We start from the raw sequence: 21,615 nt of genomic DNA on the forward strand, positions 1-21,615 counted from the left end.
TCTCTCTCTCTCTCTCTCTCTCTCTCTCTCTCTCTCTCTCTCTCTCTCTCTCTCCTTTTCTTTCTTTCTTTCTTTCTTTCTTTCTTTCTTTCTTTCTTTCATCTCTTATCTTCTCTGTCTTCTCTTCCCTGACTTTCTCTCTCTCTCTCTCTCTCTCTCTCTCTCTCTCTCTCTCTCTCTCTCTCTCTCTCTCTCTCTCTCTCTCTCTCTGTCGTGGGGTGGGAGAGGCGTTAATCCAATTAGTGCAGTAGTAATGCAATATTTTTCTCATTTTGTTTTTACTTCATTCTTTTTAATCTCATTTTGTTCAGCTGATTAATTTTTCCTTTTCTTTTTCTTTTTTTTATATATATTTTTTTAATTTTTTCCTTTTTTTTATTTCAAGTGACGCTAAAATATTCATTCCATTAATAATACGTATGGAGAGAGAGAGAGAGAGAGAGAGAGAGAGAGAGAGAGAGAGAGAATGTTTGTCCTTACTACCTCATGAAAAGTAAGAAGTTAAATTTCTTCTTCTTCTTCTTCTTCTTCTTCTTCTTCTTCTTCTTCTTCTTCTTCTTCTTCTTCTCCTCCTCCTCCTCCTCCTCCTCCTCCTCCTCCTCCTCCTCCTCCTCCTCCTCCTCCTCCTCCTCCTCCTCCTCCTCCTCGTCTAATTTATCCTCTTCCTGCAATCTATCTCCCTCCTTAATTTTTCAGCCTTCTCCTCCTCCTCCTCCTCCTCCTCCTCCTCCTCCTGGTTTTCCTCTCTTTCTCCTCTTCTCTCGTTATCTCACTTTTCTCTCAGTTTCTTCCTCTGTCCTTGGGCTGAAGATGGGATGGGGTAGGAAGAGGGGGATAGGGAGGGATGAAGAGGAAGGGGATGGAAGAAGAGGAGGAAGGAAGAGGAACACACACACACACACACACACACTCTCTCTCTCTCTCTCTCTCTCTCTCTCTCTCTCTCTCTCTCTCTCTCTCTCTCTCTCTCTCTCAGTTTTTTTTATTTTATCAATTTATTTATTTATTTCGTCGTAGTCTTGCTGTCGTACGTTTTCCTCATATTATCGTACTATTAAATTCTTCTATTTTTGTCTAACTCTTTTCTTTCTTTACATTTTTCTTTCTTTTTCTTTCTTTTTATTTTTATTTTGTTGTCTTTTCACAATCTTCGTACTTTCACTGTCGTACGTTTTCCTCTTATTATCGTACTATTAAATTCTTCTTCTATTTTGTCTAACTCTTTCTTGTATTTCATTTTCATTTTTTCCCTCTATTTATATTTATTTTCTTTTTTTTCTTTTCACAGCCTTCGTACTTTCGCTGTCGTACGCTTTTCTCTCTCATTATCGTACTTTAAAATGTTTGTTTTCCCATTTTTTTTTATTTTCACACCCAATTTTCTCTCTTCCTGTCTTTATTTATATTTATTTTCATTTTTTTTTCTTTTCACAACCTTCGTACTCTCGCTGGTGTACGTTTTTCTCTTCCTCTTTCTCATTAATGTACTTGTAAATTCTTCTTCTTCTTTTTTTGTCTCTTTCTTATATTTTCACACCCAATTTTCTTCCTCGTTGCTCGTGGTGTGTTATTACTTCTGTTGGTGCGTGACTGTTTTAATTGTGTGTGTGTGTGTGTGTGTGTGTGTGTGTGTGTGTGTGTGTGTGTGTCTACGTAGGGAAAAAACAACAAACTTTTTACCATTTTTTTCATGATTTATATATAATATTTTCCTTACCAAATCTAAAGGCAGATGCGTGAGGCAGGTGTGTTGGGTGGGTGTGGCTGAGTAAGTACATACAAATATGCCTTGACGGACGGCTTCAGGTGTGGTAAGCGGCGCAGGTGTGTGTGTGTGTGTGTGTGTGTGTGTGTGTGTGTGTGTGTGTGTGTGTGTGTGTGTGTGTGTGCGTGCGTGTGTGTGTTCTCTGACGTCAGACAAATACTACTAACATCGCAACTTCAGTGGTTCAAATTTCAGTGGCGTAGTTTTGTTTTTAGTCTCATTCGTGTTTCTTTTGTTTTTTCCATCGTAATATATTTTTCTTTTCTCCGTGTTTTCTTTTATATATTTCTCTTCTTTTTCCTTATAGTGATTTATTTCATGTTTTTCGTCTCCCTCTAAAAAGTACCAGTCATAAATTTCATTCCTGCTTTCTTGATATCTTTTTTTCTTCTTTTCTATCTTTTTTTAAACAGGATTTTTCTTCTCTACTGGAGGTACAAAGTGATGGGACCAGCTCGTGCCCTTGTTCCACTCAGCCTTCCTCCACCTCGTGTGTGAATCGTAGTGAAAGAACATATAGACAGTCGAAAGATTCCACATTACTGCTCTCTCTCTCTCTCTCTCTCTCTCTCTCTCTCTCTCTCTCTCTCTCTCTCTCTCTCTCTCTCTCTCTCTCTCTCTCTCTCTCTCTCTCTCTCTCTTTCTATTTCCTGTTGATCCTATTCTTCACTTTCTATCTTAATTATCTTTTCCATTTGTCTTTCTCTCTCTCTCTCTCTCTCTCTCTCTCTCTCTCTCTCTCTCTCTCTCTCTCTCTCTCTCTCTCTCTCTCTCTCTCTCTCTCTCTCTCTCTCTCTCGTACAAGTTAATGCCTGCCGTGTTGTTCTGGTCGGGGCCAAAATAGCTTGGACGCGCTTCTACCTCAGTATTTTCTCGGCCACTGCTCGTGTTTCCGTGATAACGCCAGAGAGAGAGAGAGAGAGAGAGAAAGGAGATTAGATTGTAAGAGTTAACCCCTTCAGTACCATGACGCGTTTCTATTTTCACTCTGCTTACTATTTGGTGATTTTATACAGCTTCAGAAACTCATGTCGGGATTAAAATGGTGAAGACTGTGGCCATTAATCTCCTGACCTTCATACATCCTTCCTAATGTCAATAAAATGGTCCAGCTATACATAAATCTCAAGGTAAAAATGTGTCCCAGTATTGAAAAGGGTTAAGATATGGAGGAGGAGGAGGAGGAGGAGGAGGAGGAGAGGAGGAGGAGGAGGAGGATCATACAGTCTGGAATATTATGCATCCTCTCGCTACATACTACTCTCTCTCTCTCTCTCTCTCTCTCTCTCTCTCTCTCTCTCTCTCTCTCTCTCTCTGCCATATACCTTTCGTGATTCTTTCCAATACTTTCTCAAATTCTTCTCAGTGCGTGCGTTTAGCGGGACACGCGAGCTTCATACAAAACATGGAAAACTAAACTAAAAAAAGATCAAGGAATTTTACACGTCTCGCAGGCTTCATCAGGTTATCGTCTCTCTCTCTCTCTCTCTCTCTCTCTCTCTCTCTCTCTCTCTCTCTCTCTCTCTCTCTCTCTCTTTTCTTTTGACCCTGTTCCAATCTTCATATCCTATTTTCATTATCTCTTCCATTTGTCTTTGTCTTTCTCTTCTCTCCTTTTCTCTCCTCTCCTCTCTTATCACTTATCTTTTCCGTCTTTCCCGCCACGATTCTCTCTCTCTCTCTCTCTCTCTCTCTCTCTCTCTCTCAACATGATCGTGGTGTACGTACATTAAACCCACGCAAACATGAACCAAATTAAGCGAAAAAATAGCAAGAAAAGCGGTTATTTACTCACTCACTCACACGCACGTTCCCTCAAAAGACAGCCAGCCACCCACTCACTCACTCACCCACTCAGAGACACACAGACAGACAGACACAGGCGCGAGTGTCAAATAGTCACTCGCCGCCTGCAGAGCGTTACTGTACAATGATCTCTCCAACTGCGCCGCTGCCTCCCAACCTCCATTATTTCACGAGGCTGTAGTTAATGGTACGATGGTTTTTAAAGGTGTTTGTACCGTTTAAGTGACAGATGAACAAAACATTTATATGAGTAATAGAAGAAACATATGTAAACCTTGCTATTCATCTCTGTGGCCTTTGAAAACTGAGGGAGTGAAGTGAGTGACGTTGCCTCAGAGCTGGACATCCTCTCACTCAGCTACACATTTTGAGCCAGTTCCGCCCTACACCTCCACAACTTTCATAAGGCTGTATTTGAATTGACGTGTTTTCAGAGTGATTTTTGCCATCCTAGTGACAGATTAACAAGACTTTTACATTACTTACACGAGAATTACTCATGAGAACCCAGTTAGTCATCTATGTAGCTTTGGAAAACAGTCGTGGTGAGGGAGCAAAGCGTTTCGGAATACTGCCTCACTCGTCAGTCGTCACTCCTCAGTCCTCACTCGACTCTCGGGCAGTAGAGCGTCAGACCAAGGTAAGGGTACACGCGCCTCTCTCTCCTCTCCTCTCCTCTCGCTCCGTCACTTGCATTGTTCACGCGGTTCTCTTACAAGTGATACCGACGCTACCTGTGCACGAATCAAACAGTTGACTGAAAGGATAAAATGGCGTGTTACTTCAAGGATTCAAAGCCCAAAGGAAGAGAGATAGAATGAAAGAGTATAGTAAGATAGAAAAAAAAAAAAAACTTTCAACACACATGATAAATAAGAGAAGTGAGGAAGTAAGAGATTGACAACAGTGGAGTGAATGAAATAAACACTTGACTTGAAACTACACTGAAGATAAGAAACTGAGACTATTAATGTGAAGGGAAAGAAGAGAAGGAAGATTGTGAGAAGTTGAGAGATGATAAGAATAAGCATGAAGAAACTGATGAGGCTGTTAATGTGAAGGAAAAGAGGAGAAGGAAGGAAGATTGTGAGGAGGTAAGAGATGATAGAATAAGCATGAAGAGACTGGGACTATTAATGTGAAGGGAAAGAAGAGAAGGAAGAAGACTTTGAGAATAAGAGAAATGACAAAGGAAGCCCTCCCTTTATAGAAACACGAGAGAAGAAGATAAACTAAACACACACACACACAAAAAAAAGAAGATACATGAAACTAGAGAAAAAAATAAATCAAAATAGGGAAAACAGAAAAAAAATGTATCACAGAGACGCACATGATACTTAATGAGTGATACTGATACTGATACACCGATCCCTGCTTCTCTACCGCATTGTGTGACCTGACCTGACCTTAGTGTGACCTCTCATCATGTGGTCACTGCCCCTCGCTGGCCTTCTCGCCCTCACCTCGCCTGGTATGTGTGTTAATTAATGCTTGTCCTCTCTCTCTCTCTCTCTCTCTCTCTCTCTCTCTCTCTCTCTCTCTCTCTCTCTCTATCTCTGTGGAGTGTTTTTTCTTATTTTTTGCTTTTTCCTTTCCTTTTTCTCTCTCTCTCTCTCTCTCTCTCTCTCTCTCTCTCTCTCTCTCTCTCTCTCATTCCTTGTTGCTTTTTCAATTACTTTTATCAATCTCTTTCCTCTTCCCTTTCATCAATCTATCGTTAGGAAGCACAATTTTTTTCTCTTTTAATGAATGATACCAACACAGATTTCCTTCACAATACACCCTGCTGATCCCCTGCCAAGCTTAACCATGCCTAGTCACCCCCCTCCTGTGACACCCTCTCCCCTGTACTCCCCATGTATCTACTACCAATTAAGCCCTTCCCCCTCGCCTCGCCTCCCCTCGGCTCGCCTCGTCCTTCCTTCTTTCCACCAGCGCGAGGGAACGGAAGGAAAAGTTAGCGAGTGCCCGAGAGAATGTTAATGAGATGTCAGTATTCACAAACGCTTTGCTCGCCCACCACGACTGTTTTCCAAGGCCACAAAGATGACTGGCGGGGTTTTCAAGAGTGTTTCTCCAGTTAATAATGTAGAAATCTTAATGGTCTGCCTCTATAACGGTAAAAACTTGCTTAAAAACGCGTAACTCTCTCACCATAACTGTTTTCCAAGGCCAAAGAGTTGATTAGCAGGGTTTTGAAAGGTGTTTCTTTAGTTAATGATGTAGAAATCTTGTCACTCTGCCTCTAGAACCGTAAAAACTTGTTTAAAACGCTCTGCTCTCTCATCAAGACTGTTTTCCAAGGCCAAAGAGTTGATTAGCGGGGTTTTCAAGAGTGTTTCTCCGGTTAATGAAATAGAATTCTTGTTCTGTCTCTGGAAACGTAAAAACACCCTTAAAAGTTCGTGTCAATTTAAATAAAACCTTTTGAAAGAGTGGAGGTGAAGCACAAAAGTGGTTGAGAATACGAGCCTGTGTGTGTGTGTGTGTGTGTGTGTGTGTGTGTGTGTGTGTGTGTGTGTGTGTGTGTGTGTCCTATTTCATCTCTCTACTTAAGGAAAAAATATGAGAAAAATTATACGAGACTGGTAATTCAGACTTCTTCTTCTTCTTCTTCTTCTTCTTCTTCTTCTTCTTCTTCTTCTTCTTCTTATCCTCCTCCTCCTCCTCCTCCTCCTACTTCCTTTCTTCATTTTTCAATAATCCATTTTTTTTTCCGCTTCTAAAGATTTTTCCTCCTAGTTTCATTCATCCCCTTTACTTTCATCCTCCCTTTTTCATTGACTCTCTCTCTCTCTCTCTCTCTCTCTCTCTCTCTCTCTCTCTCTCTCTCTCTCAAAAGTTTTTCACGGTTCCTTCCTCAAATTTTCTCCAATCAGTGTCTTACAAACCCTATCTTTTAGTTCTTTTTATCGAAAACTTTCTATCCTCTCTCTCTCTCTCTCTCTCTCTCTCTCTCTCTCTCTCTCTCTCTCTCTCTCTCTCTCTCTCTCTCTCTCTCTCTCCCTCGCTTCCTTCCTCGTTCTAATATTTTTTTCTCTATCGTCCTGTTCTCACTTTTTCCTAGATTTCATTCCTCTTAACTTTCTCTCCTCCTCCTCCTCCTCCTCCTCCTCCTCCTCCTCCTCCTCCTCCTCCAACTCTTCTTTTCTTTTTCCTCCTCTTCTTGGCTCATTTTTTCCATTTCCTCCTTCTCCCATTCTTCTTTTTTCCTCCTCTTTAATTCTCTCATTCTTAATTTCTTCTTTCTCTCTTCTTCCTCTTTTTATATATCTCTCTCTCTTCTTTTAAGTTTCATTCACTGTTCTCTGCCTCCTTTTCCTCTCTTCTTCTTCTTCTTTTGTCCATTTCCTCTTGATTCTCACTTTCCAGCTCCTCTTATATCATTTTCCTGTTCCCTCTTCCTTTTTTTCAATCGAGTTACTTTTCTCCTCCTTTTCCTCCCTGTTTTCACTTTTTTTCTTTTTTCTCAATTCTCCCTCTCCTTGTATTTTTCCCTTCCTTTCCTTCTTTTTCCCCCGTTTTAGTCTGTCCATAGTTAACGTCGTCTTCTTTTCCATCTTGTCTCTTTTCTTACTCCCTTTCCTCCTCTCCTTTCTCCTTTTTCCTACTTTTTTTTCTCAATTCTCCCCCTCCTATTTTTCCCTTCCTTTTTTCCCCATCTTCGTCTCTCCATAGTTAACGTTCTCTTTTCCTTCTTTTCTTACTCCTTTTCCTCTTCTCTCTTTCTCCTTTTCCTTCTTTTTCCCTTCTTTTTCCCATCTCCCTTAATGAAACATGAAAGCGTGAACGACATAACGATAAAAAAAGGAAAAAGAAAGGAAAATAAAGATGGGAGGAGGAGAGATAGAGAGAAAAGAAGGGGGAGGAGAGAGGGAAGAGTGGTGAGGGGAAAGGTGAGGGCATAACGAGGGGTATTAAAAAGGATCGAAGCGCCGTAAGGGTAACACAAGATCGTAAAAGAAATGATAGACTGGAATTTAATGAAGGGAAGGAGGTATGTGCATTAACCCCTTCAGTACTAGGACGCATTTTTACCATGAGTTCTGGGTGTGATTAGACGCTTGTATTGACATTAGGAAGGGTCTATGGAGGTCAGAAGATTAATGGTCCACAGTCGTCACTATTCTAACCCCCTCCACACAAGTTACTGAAGCCGTAAGTGACCAAATAAATAGTCACCAGAAGGAATATGGAAACGCGCCTTGGTGCTGAAGGGGTTAAGGAGTGGATTCTGTTATGAAAGTCTTCTGTGGTTGCACATTCCCTTCTTTCCAAAGGTTTTAGTTCAAGTTCGAGTTTCAAAAAGTGTTTATATATATTCAGAAACGCTTTGCTCTCTCACCATGCACGACTGTTTTCAAGGACCACAGAGATTATTACCGGGGTTTTCAAGAGTGCTTCTCCAGTTAATAATGTAGAAATCTTGTCAATATGTCTCTAGAACCGTAAAAACTTGCTTAAAAACACTTTCTTCTCACACCACGGCTATTTTCAAGAGCCATAGACATGATTGGAGGGGTTTTCAAGAGTGTTTCTCCAATTAATAATGCAGAAATCTTGTCAATATGTCTCTAGAACCGTAAAAACTTGCTTAAAAACACTTTGTTCTCACACCACGGCTATTTTTAAGGGCCATAGACATAATAAGCGGGGTTTTCGAGAGTATATCACCTGTTAATAATGCAGAAATCTTGTTCCTTTACCTTTAGAATCGTAATAAAAAAACTTAACTTCCTCAGTCACTTTCATTACAAATAAACCACTTTCTCACCCATCCCATACATATCCCCAGCATCCAATACACTTCTAGTCTCCTCTGACACACACACACACACACCTATGAAAGACGCGCACGCTGCCTCAGATACTCACTGTTCAATATCGTAAGAGTAGGAAGGTCAGAGTGTCAGCTGAGGAGGAGGGAGGCGAGGCAAGGTAAGAGAAGGGCTGGTTGGGCGATGTGTATGTGTGATTGAAAGAGCAGGTAGATTGTGGAGAGAGAGAGAGAGAGAGAGAGAGAGAGAGAGAGAGAGAGAGAGAGAGAGAGAGAGAGAGAGAGTGGAGAATGTGAAGGGTTTATCTATAATGAAATGAAGTGGGGAGGTAGCATGGTCACATACACACACACACACACACACACACACACACACACACACACACACACACACACACACTTTTTTCTATCTTATATTGAGTTTGAAACATACTGATTAAAAAGGAAAAAAAAATGGAGGAAGAAAAAGAAATTATTGATCTTAGAGTCGTGAAATTTTTGTGAACTTTCCATTAGAAGATCTATTAACGAGAGAGAGAGAGAGAGAGAGAGAGAGAGAGAGAGAGAGAGAGAGAGAGAGAGAGAGAGAGTAATTTATATATTTGTTCATTCAGTCAAAATATTTTTACATAATATTATTTTTTTCCTCCTCCCTCCGTTCCTTCTCCATTTTTCCCTCCCTTCTCTCCCTAATACTAGCTTTCTCTCCACGTTCTTCCTCCTAGTTTTCCCCTCCTCCTCCTCCTCCTCCTTCTTCTTCTTTCTCTTGTTCTTGTTCTTGTTCTTGTTTTTTTGTTCTTGTTTTCCTCCTCGTCCTCTTCCTCGTCTTCGTCCTCCTCCTCCTCCTCCTCCTCCTCCTCCTCCTCCTCCTCTTACTCCATCCATCTCGCCTCAGTAAAGGGGAAAACAATGGAATGATATGAAAAAGGAAGGAAAAAAAGGTAAAAAGAAGGAAAAAAAAAACCAGCAGCCCACACTTACCTAGTTAATGGCCAGGCGACTTCACTTAACACGGAAACTTGAGAGAGGAAAAAAACTAAGAAAGGAAAGAAAAAAGGAGAAAAAATAAATGATGGAGACAAAAAGACGGGGAAATTTTTGAATGCTGCGTTTAGGCCACAACATAATTTCCGGGTTAAAGTAACTTGGTACAGGGGGAGGAGGAAGGGGGTATGTTTGACAGGGAGGGAAGGAGGAGGAGAGAGGCGGATTTGACAGGAGGGAGAGGAGGAGGAGGAGAGAGGGGGATTTGACAGGGAGGGGGAGGAGGAGGAGAGAGAGGGGAAGTTTGACAGGAGGGGGAAGAGAGGGGGAGGTGGAGGAAAGGGTGTTGGTATTCATGTCATAGTGGTCTTGAGAACGTTTCCTTTATTTTTTTATTTTTTTATTTATTTTTTTTACATACAGCTTTATTTTCATTTTTTTTAATGTTTTTTGTCACTTTCCCATTTTCTTTTTTTTATCACATTCCCGTTTTCTTTGTATTTCTTATCATTTTATTATTATTTTTCAACGTTCCTTCTTTTTTTCCTGTCAATTTTCTACGTATTTCTTTTTATTTAACCATTTTTTCCATTTTCTTTCTTTCTCTTACCATTATTATTATTATTATTATTATTATTATTATTATTATTATTATTGTTGTTGTTTTATATTCCTTCTTACTTTCCATCACTGATCTCATTATACCTTTTCTTTTTCTATTTTCTTTTACCTTTCGTTAATTCTGCATCCTTTTTTCTCTTTCTTAACCAACAACATCACCATCACTATCGCCTCACTATCACTATCGCCTCCTCATTATCATATTATTTATTCTCATACCTTTCATTCCTTCTTTTTTCTATCATTTTTTAAGGCATTTCATTTCTTTTTTCAGCATTTTTCCATTTTCTTTCTCATACCATATTATTAATTTTTTATATCCCTTTTTTTTTCATCACTGACCTTATTTTACCTTCATTTTTTCTTATTTTCTTTTTACCTTTCATCAATTTTGCCTCTTTTTTTTTTTCTCTTGACCAGCAACATTACTACTATCACCATCACTTCCTCATTATCATATTTTTTTTTTTTTTTTTTATATTTACATTCTGTCCAGGCCGCTGACCTCACCATGGCTTCCTTTTATCATTATTTTTTGTTCCTGTCTTCGTTTTCTTACCTTCTTCCATTTCTAAACCAACAAAATCACTTCCTACTTAGTTTTTTTTTTATATTCGCTATTCACTTTTTTTTTCTTTTAGATCACTAACCTCAACGTGACTCCATTTTTTTATTCTCTTCCACTTCTTTTATTATTTATTTAAAGTTTTAGGTCATTTTACCTGATTTTTCTTTCTAAACCCACAACAATATTTTTATTTCACAATTACGTATATTTCCCCAACATTTACCCTTTCCTACACCACTGACTATCAAAACACAACATTTCCATTAATCTTCGTATCTTTACCTGTATGTTAAAACTTCAAATGGGGTCCGAGACGTTTCCAAGCGCACAGGTTCGAATCCTGTCCACGGTCCGAGTGTAGGTTGGGCTTCCTCACTCAGAGCAAGGGTTTCCTAGCGGGTGAGTTTTGAGATAGGAGGTACCCCAAAAAGTACCCCTCTTTAGCCCAGAAATGCCCGTGAACAGCCCACATGGTATAAATAAATAAATAAAAAAGAAACTACTTATATTCTGCATACCTTTCATATTTTGTACGTTTGCCAATAAACTAACTAACTACTATGTCCTCTGTCCACACCTTCTCTCTGTCTACTAACCTCAATATATCATTTTCTGCATTACTTTCCTTTATTTTTTCCATCCAGTATCTCCTGTGCTTCCTCTCTCTTGTGTCTCGCTATGTAGGCTATTGGGAGTCAGGAGGTGGTGGTGGTGTAACTATATGTCTTCTATTCACACCTCTCTCTCTCTCTTTCTCTGTCTACTAACCTCAGTATATCATTTTCTGCATTACTTTCCTCTGTGCTTCCTCTTTCCTGTGTCTCGCTATGTAGGCTATTGGGAGTCAGGAGGTGGTGTTGGTGTAACTATATGTCTTCTATTCACACCCTCTCTCTCTCTCTTTCTCTGTCTACTAACCTCAATATATCATTTTCTGCATTATTTTCCTCTGTGCTTCCTCTTTCCTGTGTCTCGCTATGTAGCCTATTGGGAGTCAGGAGGTGGTGTTGGTGTAACTATATGTCTTCTATTCACACCCTTTCTCTCTCTCTTTCTCTGTCTACTAACCTCAATATATCATTTTCTGCATTATTTTCCTCTGTGCTTCCTCTTTCCTGTGTCTCGCTATCTAGCCTATTGGGAGTCAGGAGGTGGTGGTGGTGTAACTATATGTCTTCTATTCACACCCTCTCTCTCTCTCTTTCTCTGTCTACTAACCTCAATATATCATTTTCTGCATTATTTTCCTCTGTGCTTCCTCTTTCCTGTGTCTCGCTATGTAGGCTATTGGGAGTCAGGAGGTGGTGGTGGTGTAACTATATGTCTTCTATTCACACCCTCTCTCTCTCTCTTTCTCTGTCTACTAACCTCAGTATATAATTTTCTGCATTATTTTCCTCTGTGCTTCCTCTTTCCTGTGTCTCGCTATCTAGCCTATTGGGAGTCAGGAGGTGGTGTTGGTGTAACTATATGTCTTCTATTCACACCCTTTCTCTCTCTCTTTCTCTGTCTTCTAACCTCAATATATCATTTTCTGCATTATTTTCCTCTGTGCTTCCTCTTTCCTGTATCTCGCTATCTAGGCTATTGGGAGTCAGGAGGTGGTGATGGTGTAACTATATGTCTTCTATTCACACCCTCTCTCTCTCTCTTTCTCTGTCTACTAACCTCAATATATCATTTTCTGCATTATTTTCCTCTGTGCTTCCTCTTTCCTGTGTCTCGCTATCTAGGCTATTGGGAGTCAGGACGTGGTAGTGGTAGTGGTGGTGGCGGGAGGCAGAAGGCGATACCCTGTCATTAGTCCGTCATTACCCGCAGCTAACCAGCCCGTCTAAGTGTTGCTCCTTTGATCAATATTGCAGCGGAGGCGTGTTTGGGGGCGTGTTTGGGTTAGTGTGGTTCTTGAGGCATGGAAGAGTAGGGTTAGGGAGGGGGGTGTCTGGCTGGAATCTTCACTACTACTGCTATTTTTATTATTATTATTACTACTACTACTACTGGTATTGTTTCTACTGCTATTGCCATTGCTACTACTACTGCTATTTCTACTGCTATTACTACTACTACTACTACTACTACTACTACTACTACTACTACTATTACAATGTTTTTCCTCCCTTCTATCTTTCTCTTTCCTTCTCTTCCCTACCTTCCTCTCTATCTCTCCCTTCCTTCCTCCCCCCAAAAAAAATATATTCCTATGATCTTTCCCCTCCCTCATTTTTTCCTCTTTTCTCTTTTTCTCTCCTTTTCCCCTGTCCTCTCCTCTTCCTCCTCCTCTTCCTCCTCCTTTCCTTCCTTCCTGTGTGGGTCAATGAAATGAACGAGTCTCCGCTTCATTATTTTCAAGGCTGTTCGTTTTCTTTGTTGCTTTTGATAATTAACTTGTTGCAGGATCATAATTAGTATTGTTTCTCTCTCTCTCTCTCTCTCTCTCTCTCTCTCTCTCTCTCTCTCTCTCTCTCTCTCTCTCTCTCTCTCTCTCTCTGTTTAATTACTACATAATATTATACCAAATGAAAACCACCACTAACACCACCACCGTCTTCGCCTCCTCCTCCACCTCCTCCTCCTCCTCCTCCTCCTCCTCCTCCTCGTCACTGTCATGCTCCTCCTCCTCCTCCTCCTCCTCCGTCAGGCTGGTGTTCGTGGCCGGTGGGACCCTCCTTCGTGGACGCGCCTGTCAACGTGACTGTCAGTGAAGGGTCTCATGCTTTCCTCCCCTGCAGAGTTGCCAACCTGGGCGATAGATCGGTGAGTGGCAAACCTCTGTGTGTGTGTGTGAGTGTGTGTGTGTGTGTGTGTGGGAGCCGTTGGTATGATGTCTGCCTGCTTTTCTACTCTGCTATTCATTTTAGCAAACTTCTTGGCAACGAAACTCTCACCGGGGATGTAATAACTTTCTATCTATCTATCTATCTATCTATCTATCTGTCTGTCTGTCTGTGTGTGTGTGGTATTACGGACTGCTCCATGTCTTCTTTCACCTTTTCTCTCCTTAACTTCTTCAGTAGCATGACGCGTTTCCACATTCATTTTGGTTACTATTTGGTGATTTTATACAGCCTCAGAAACTCATGTGAGGGATTAAAATAGTGAAGACTGTGGCCATTAATCTTTTGACCTCCATAGACTCCTCCTAATGTCAATAAAATGGTCTAATCGTACACAAATCTCAAAGTAAAACTGTGTCCCAGTATTGAAGAGATTAAGTTATTACGTCGTGTGATCTTGCTGTGGTCTGCATTTTTAATTATCTCTCTGCTGCGCTTTCACTACTTTCCAAAGGCTCTAGTTGAAGTGACACTGATTTTCAAGGATGTTTTTTATGGTTCCAGCGATAGGTTAACAAAATTTCTACGTTATCAATAGGAGAAACACTTTTGAGAACACGGCTAGTCATCTCTGTGGCCTTGGAAAACAGTCATGGTGAGGGAGCTGAGCATTTCTGGGTACTGGCCTCTTGTTACCTGTGCTGGGTGACCGTGTAGTGATGTAAGGGGCTGAGTAATGATTCACTGGCCTATAAATCAACGCTCCCGTAGCCATACCGTGTAATTTCCCGTAAGTTACATCTAATTTCCGCTACAAGACGCCTTTTTTTTTTTTTATCATCCCTTGACCTACAGACTGTACCTCGCGTCGCCTTAAACTCTTTATCACGCCTCCAGACACACGGCAGACCTCGTTTCTACCTTCTTAACCTCTTCAGTGCTATACAGCGTTTCTATATTCATTCTGCTTACTATTTGGTGATTTAATACAGCTTCAGAAACTTATGTGTGGGTTGAAATAGTGAAGATTCTGGCTAATAATCTTCTGACCTCCATAAATTCTACTTAATGTCAATAGGATCGTCTAATCACACCCAAAATTCATGGCAAAAATGCGTCGCAGTACTGAAGGGCTTAACACTAATCAAGCAAAGTGTAGAGCATATAGAGTGGATGATGTAAGTGAATGTAACTTTCCAAAGGCTCTAGTTGAAGTGACATTGGTTTTCAAGGGTGTTTTTATGGATCTAGTGGCAGAAATGGGACTTCTACATTATCAACAGTAAAAAACACCCTTGAAAACACGGCTGATTATGTCTGTAGCCTTTTCAAATAATAGTAGTGAAGTGACACGGGTTTTCAAGGGTGTTTTTACGGTTCTAGTGACAGATTAACAAGATTTTTTTTTACATTATCAGCAGTAAAAACACTCTTGAGAACTCACCTATAGTTATGACACGTGTTTTTAGGGGTACTTTTATGGTTCTAGTGACAGATTAACAAGATTTCAACACTATCAACTGTAAAAACACTCTTGAAAACCCGCCTTGTTATGCCATGGTGGATTTTCAATGGTGTTTTTACGGTTCTAGTGACAGATTAACAAGATTTCAACATCATCAACATTTAAAACACTCTTGTGGCGTCCTTCCGTCCTTCTGGCCTTCCCTTCGTCACTTCCTCATCTCTCTCTCCTTCAGGTAACGTGGATGCGGAGTCGGCGGCTGCACATCATCACCGCGGGGCTGCTCACCTACTCCCCCGATGACCGACACAGGGTGAATGTCCTGCTGGGGCGGCCGGGGTAATGCTCCTCCCGCCTCGCGTCCTTTACTTCGTGTGTCTCTCCTTCGGCGCCTTCTGCTGGTGTTGCTTTGTCGAGTTTATTTTGTTGTGTCCATTGTATTTATTTATTTTTTAGTTTTTTTTTAGTTTTTTTGTGATTGTTAATAGTGGTGGTGGTGTTTTGTTGTTTTTGTTGTTTTTGTTGTTAGAGTTTTGCCACTATAGTGCATACACACACACACACACACACACACACACACACCTCTTCATTACATTTTCGTCTGATATTTTTTTCCTTCCTCTTCCTTTTCTCATCTGTCTCTCTTCTCCTTTTCCTTTCTTCCTTCCTTCCTTCCTTCTCTTATTTATTTTTTCCTCTCTCTTCCTCTTCCTTTTCCAATTTTCCTTCCTCTCCTTTTCCTTCCTTCCTTCCTTCCTTTCTTCCTTTACTTTCTACTCATCCTTTCATTATTTTTTCCCTCCACATTCCTTCTTTCCCTTCCTTCCTTCTTTTCCTCCATTCCTTTCCCTTTCTTCCTCCCTCCCTTCCTTCCTTCCTTCCTTCCTTTCTTGCTCCCTTCCTTCCTTTCTTCCTTCCATCCTTCCTCCCTCCCTCCCTCCCTCCCTCCCTCTCTCCATCGTCTCACCTCCTCACTCCCCTCAACCCTCCATTCCTCCATCAGGTGCTGCATCCCAAGGGCACGGACGAGTGGAGCTTACTGATCCGCCACGCCCGGCCAGGTGACGCGGGCTGGTACGAGTGTCAGGTGAACTCCGACCCAAAGATTACCACACCTGTACTGCTGGTGGTGAAAGGTGAGAGAGAGAGAGAGAGAGAGAGAGAGAGAGAGAGAGAGAGAGAGAGAGAGAGAATGTGTGTGTACAAGAATACTTAACATATATTTTTTTTCATTCCTCCTCGTCTCTTTCCATGTCTCACTGCAGATGCCAAGTTGGATGATCCTTTTTATCTGCCTGACCACGAGGGAACTGACAACTGTGAGTACTGATCCCCTCCTCTTCCTTTTCTTCTTCTTCTTCTTCCTCCTCCTCCCCCTCCTCTTCGTATAATTTTTGTATATTCATGTATTTGATGTCGGTATAACAGTACCTTCTCCTCCTCCTCCTCCTCCTCCTCCTCCTCCTCCTCCTCCTGCAACAGTCACCCAGGCGCACATTGAGGGCCCGCGGGAGAGGTACATTCAAGAGGGCAGCATCCTGGCGGTGACCTGTACAGTGGAGCACGAAGGAGGCGCCGCAGTGCAGGCTGTGGTGTGGTTCAGGGGCGCCACCAGACTCGACTACGACTCACCCAGGGGCGGCATTGCTCTCCAGTGTGTGTGTGTGTGTGTGTGTGTGTGTGTGTGTGTGTGTGTGTGTGTTCTGACAGTGTGATGTTTCTTTCTCGTTGTTCTTTATTTTTTTTAGTTTTTTGTCAATTTTCCTTTTTTTCTTTTCATTTTTCTACTTACCTTTTCTCTTGTCCTTCGTCCTTCGTGTTCGTGTCTTTGTTTTCATGTTTTCTCTCATTTTTAAAAATGTATTCGCTTTCTCCTTTTTTTCTCCTTTTAGTTTCCTTGATCTTTTTCTTGTTTTTCCTTGTTCTTGTCCTTCCTTTTCGTTTACCTTCATATCTCATTGTTCTTCTATTTCAGCTCCTCCATAATCTTGTTTTTTGTTTTTCCATTCACCACCACCATCACCACCACCACCCGTCCACAGACAGAGAAGACTTCGAGCAGGACAGTCAGTCGGCTCAGGCTCTCGGCAGTCACCCCGACAGACTCCGGCCGCTACACGTGTCGCGGGGATGCTGGCAGGGCGGCATCAGTTGTGGTCCACGTGCAGTCAGGTGAGTATCCCGTTAGAAAGTCCCTATAAGATTCCGTTTTCTGTTGTTTCCTAATTGGATTGCTTGGTGGCTAATATTCAGGTTAACTCCTTCAGTACTGGGACGCATTTTTACCGTGAGTTTTGTGTACAATTAGATGATTTTATTGACATTAGAAAGGGTCTATGGAAGTCAGAAGATTAATGGCCAGAGTCTTCACTATTTTAATCCTCACATAAGTTTCTGACGGTGTATGAAATCACTAAAGAGTAAGAAGAATGAATATGAGAAACGTGTCATGGTACTGAAAGGGTTAAAGTTGAGTTTTGAGTCGAATCTTGAATATTTACGCTTTTTTTTTATTATTTAGTTCAACAAACAGCAATCTAACAATACAAACACCCACTTCTCTCTAACAGTTGTGTATCTAATTAACACTTGTTGCCCTATTTCACCAGACCGACTGTCCTTAGCACCGACACACACACACACACACACACACACACACACACACACACACACACACACACACACACGAACCATAACAACAATAACAACAGTCCTACACATCTCAACACATCTATTTTCCTTTCCCACAGACTTTAAATCCCTTCAGTACCATGACGCGCTTCCATATTCATTCTGGTTATTATGTGGTAATTTTACACAGCTTCAGAAACTCAAGGGGGGTGGTTCAAATAGTGAAGAGTCTGCCTATCAATCTTTTACCTCCATAGACCCTTCATTATGTCATTAAAATGGTCTGATCGCACAAAAATCTCAAGGTAAAAATGTGTCCCAGTACTGAAGGGGTTAACTACGTAACTACCCAACTAGAGTAAGGATTAGCCACACCAATGAACTAATACCAACAAGCTATACAATAAGTCGATCACCTAACCGCATCAGTTAAAGACAACAGCCACGACAACCAATTATCTCATAGCACGTGTATCTTACCTTAACCCCTTCAGTACCAGGACACCTTTCCATATTCATTCTGCTTACTATTTGGTGATTTGATACAGCTTCATAAACTCACATGAGGGGTTGAAATAATGAAAACTGTGGACCATTAATCTTCTGACCTCATTAGACCCTTATTAATGTCAATAGAATGGTCTAATCGTACACAAATCTCAAGGTCCCAGTACTGAAGGGGTTAAAATTGCGAAGACTTTGGACTATTAAGCTTCTGACCTCATTAGACCCTTACTAATATCAATAAAATGCTTTAATCATACACAAATCTCAAGGTAAACATGTGTCCCAGTACTGAAGGGCTAAACTGACCCTGCTAATCTTAGTTAATCTCCCTTCCATTCCCCACAGATGAGCCCCGCGCCGCAGTTCACCAAGGGGATCACAGCGGCTCTCAAACACTGACACCCTCTCGCCTGATCCTCCTCGTCCTCGCAGTCAGCCTCCCGTCTCTCCCACTTCGATGACTAAGGACCGTATCAACCACCTCGACGCTACGTAACCTTTTCATTACTCTCAAGAGGCTTTAATTGAAGTGACGCGGGTTTTTCATAGTGGTTTTATATGGTTGTAGTAATATATTAACACGGTTTCTTCATTATTAACCTCTTCAGTACCGGGACATATTTTTAGTATGAGTTTTGAGTATCATTAGACGATTTTATTTGCGTCTATGGAGGTCAGAAGATTAGTAGCCACAGTCTTCACTATTCTTATTTTCGTATAAGTTTCTGGGTCTGCAGAAAATCACCAAATAGTAACCAGAATGAATATGGAAATGCGTCATGGTACTGAAGGGGTCAAGAATGTTATTTTTTATGGTTGTAGTAATAAATTAACTATTTCTTCATTAATACGATTGTTTTTTATGATTGTAGTGACAGATTAACAAGTTTTCTTAAATTATAAGGGTGTTTTTTATGGTTGTAGTGACAGATTAACAAGATTTCTTCATTTTAAGAGTTTTTTATGGTTGTAGTGACAGATTAACAAGATTTTTTCAGTATTAACAGGAGAAACAGTCTTGAGAACCCGGCTATCATCTGTGGCCTTGGAAAATATCATGGTGAGGTGACAGGTTAACAATATTTCCTACATTATTAACAGGAAAGAAATATTATTGTCATTATTATCATTGTTATTACTAGATGAACGGTTATTTGAATGTTTTCCCTAACTACTGTCATTATTGTTAAGTGTGCATCTCTACTTTGCGTTAGTTTGAAGACTCTTATTTATCTACGGTAGTTTAAGGACCATAACGAGTCTCTTTTGTCTCCACTGGTCATTTCATTTACTTTCTTGCACTACTTTGTCATGATTTTACGTGTGTGTGTGTGTGTGTGTGTGTGTGTGTGTGTGTTTGAGCCAATGTATCGTATAGTCTTTTAATATCCTCATAATAAACACAGTCGTAATGATGCTGGTGATTAACTAACATTTTGGTGGTGACATGAAGTAGTAGTAGTAGTAGTAGTTGTGGTGGTGGTGGTAGTAGTAGTAGTAGTAGTAGTAGTAGTAGTAGTAGTAGTAGTAGTAATAATAGTAGTAGTAGCAGTTGTAGTCGTATTATTAGTAATGTGTATGTGTTAAAGGTGACCTTAAGGGCACAATACATACAAAATGCACTCATACATGCATTGTTGTTATTGTTGTTGTTGTTGAAAGGCATCGCTTCCTCGTTTGAGAGTAACACTAACTTGGCCAAATAATAACAATAATAACAACAATAATAGTAATGAGTGAGGAGGTGTGAGGCCTACGTGGACTACCACCGGCTTAGACTAAAAGTAACAATGTTTATATAGAGAGTGGTTAGTTAGTTATTAAGTGTCTTTACTGCAAACAAGGGAAGAGCAGGAGGAGGAGGAGGGGGAGGGGGTAGGAAGAGGAGGTGAAGCAGAAAGCATTGAGGCACAAGGGAACGATTTGTTCGATGAGCGTTGTGCAGGTAAGACGTAGTGTGTCTGCCCACTGCCTTGTCATGAGTGTCTTTAGTTTCAGGTTTTGTGTGTTGTTGTTGTAGGTCGGGAAGGTGTGTACAGTGGTGCATATGTGCGTGTAGGGAAGGACATTTACTGTTTCCGGGCGGTTTCTCATGAACAGGAGTATTTGAATCCCTTGTGTTGTGTTTCAGAGGATAGGAAGTGTTGCCTTACATTGTGGAATTTTGTTTGTGAATTTCTTGGTATCGGTTTGCAATTTGATAACCGTTAATCCGATTTGAAAGTTGCCATTCCGTAATGGAACACCGCGGTAAATATAGAGTGCAGGATATGCTCACACCTCCGTGGTATAGGCGTGTCTACATCAGGGCTTGGGTGTGTTGATAGCAAGACTGCATGGTGATTTTAGTGGTCCTTATGGCCTTCTTTAGTGGATGTCGGCCTCGCTCACTAAGCGGTGACGCAGAAGTTAGTTTAAGCTGTCATGAACTTCGGTATGAACTGCGTGTAGGAATTTTTCGTCGGTTTCAGGAATTTTCCTCAGTGCCTTGTGTTCAGATTTCGTTGTGTATTAAGCTTTGGAGTTTGCTTCTGTGTAGTACTGTGTGTGTGTAACGATCCGAACAGTAGGTAATTGTTTTCGACCTTCTTTGGATTCGATATCCATTTCGAGCGCGCGAGTTTGTGTATCGCCACTACATGGCAGCTTCGTTCCTATTCGAGATGGAGGGAGCCTGACTAACATCGATCTATTACCCAGCTGCCTTCCATACCGTCTTTGTACCTAGTCAGGAATCCGTCCTCTCCCCAGGTATGCTACTTTAGAAATATGTGCATTCTTCAGAGTTATTATAAAACTGATTGTAGGATTGTTATCGTTAAACTCTGGAATGGCAGAAATAATGGTCTTTCACCAGAGGAAGTGTGGGGTCTTTAGTGCCAAACATGTGGTCTGATATGGGTGTAGGGTAGGGACTTCACTCATTGGTCAATTTGACCCTCTACGTTGTTGGGAGTAGGTGCACCAGGTTGGGTGACACCAGGTGGAGTTGTTAGGGTAGTGGGATATTGCGTTGAGGGTTTTTGGGTGCCGTGACGCTTCAGCCCCAGTTTCGTATGGCTGTGAACCAGTGTACCATTAAATATAGATGCAGCACATGTGTTGTGAACAAGTGTACCATTAAATGTAAATCAAGCACATGTATTAATGCTGAAACTTCATGGCACGTCACATTTGGTGTTTAATGTTTCTGAACGCGAGTAAGGTGAGTAAGGTTGTATAAAAGCTTAAGAATGGCTGTAGTAACCATTTTGTCGGGTGTTCAATTATCCATGCTCGTCACAATCTGGTGCAGTAAGTGTAGGAACAGAGTACATAAGTTTCGGAGGTGTTTAAGTGTTTTAAAGTGTTGTGGTGCACATGCTAGGTGCAGCACCACACAGTAGTGAAGTCCTTAATAAATTGCACTTATTTTAAGGCTAATCACTGATTATACTGTGCAATTTGAGGCTAATCACTGACTATACTGTGCAGTGTCCCTACATCATAGACGTTAGATTTGTCAATATGAATTACTGACAGTGAAGGATGTTTGATTGATGATTGGTAATTTTATTGTTGCAGCAGTGTACACAAGGGAGAAGGTCGGGTCGTGTCGGCCATCCTACTAAACATGGGGCAGTCTCGCGTGGCAGGCAATGGATGGACCACGTCCTGCCAGTCTGGCACCGGCGTCCTTAAATCTGCGCACTACGAACTTGGAGCCACATC

The 21,615-nt window shown here is 41.1% G+C and overlaps 1 protein-coding gene across 1 annotated transcript; it reads left to right on the forward strand.

The window, feature by feature from the left end:
• The first annotated feature begins 4,038 nt into the window (after positions 1-4,038).
• LOC123501230 (Down syndrome cell adhesion molecule-like protein Dscam2) lies at positions 4,039-18,756 on the forward strand. The gene is made up of 8 exons (XM_045249943.1): positions 4,039-5,045; positions 13,166-13,281; positions 15,002-15,079; positions 15,770-15,902; positions 16,032-16,085; positions 16,249-16,418; positions 16,806-16,938; positions 18,250-18,756. Exons 1-8 carry the CDS (start codon positions 5,000-5,002, stop codon positions 18,363-18,365), a joined length of 846 nt encoding a protein of 281 aa, XP_045105878.1. The 5' UTR covers positions 4,039-4,999; the 3' UTR covers positions 18,366-18,756.
• The last annotated feature ends 2,859 nt before the right edge of the window (positions 18,757-21,615 follow it).

This window comes from Portunus trituberculatus, chromosome 9, assembly GCF_017591435.1.
Source record: "Portunus trituberculatus isolate SZX2019 chromosome 9, ASM1759143v1, whole genome shotgun sequence".
Classification (NCBI taxonomy): Eukaryota; Metazoa; Arthropoda; class Malacostraca; order Decapoda; family Portunidae; genus Portunus; species Portunus trituberculatus.

Bases quoted from the DNA above. Each gene is read 5' to 3' on its own strand.
- LOC123501230 (XM_045249943.1), top strand. From the start codon at position 5,000: ATGTGGTCACTGCCCCTCGCTGGCCTTCTCGCCCTCACCTCGCCTG. The intron at 5,046-13,165 runs GTATGTGTGTTA...CTCCTCCGTCAG, and splicing joins TCTCGCCCTCACCTCGCCTG to GCTGGTGTTCGTGGCCGGTG. The intron at 16,086-16,248 runs GTGAGTACTGAT...CTCCTGCAACAG, and splicing joins CCACGAGGGAACTGACAACT to TCACCCAGGCGCACATTGAG.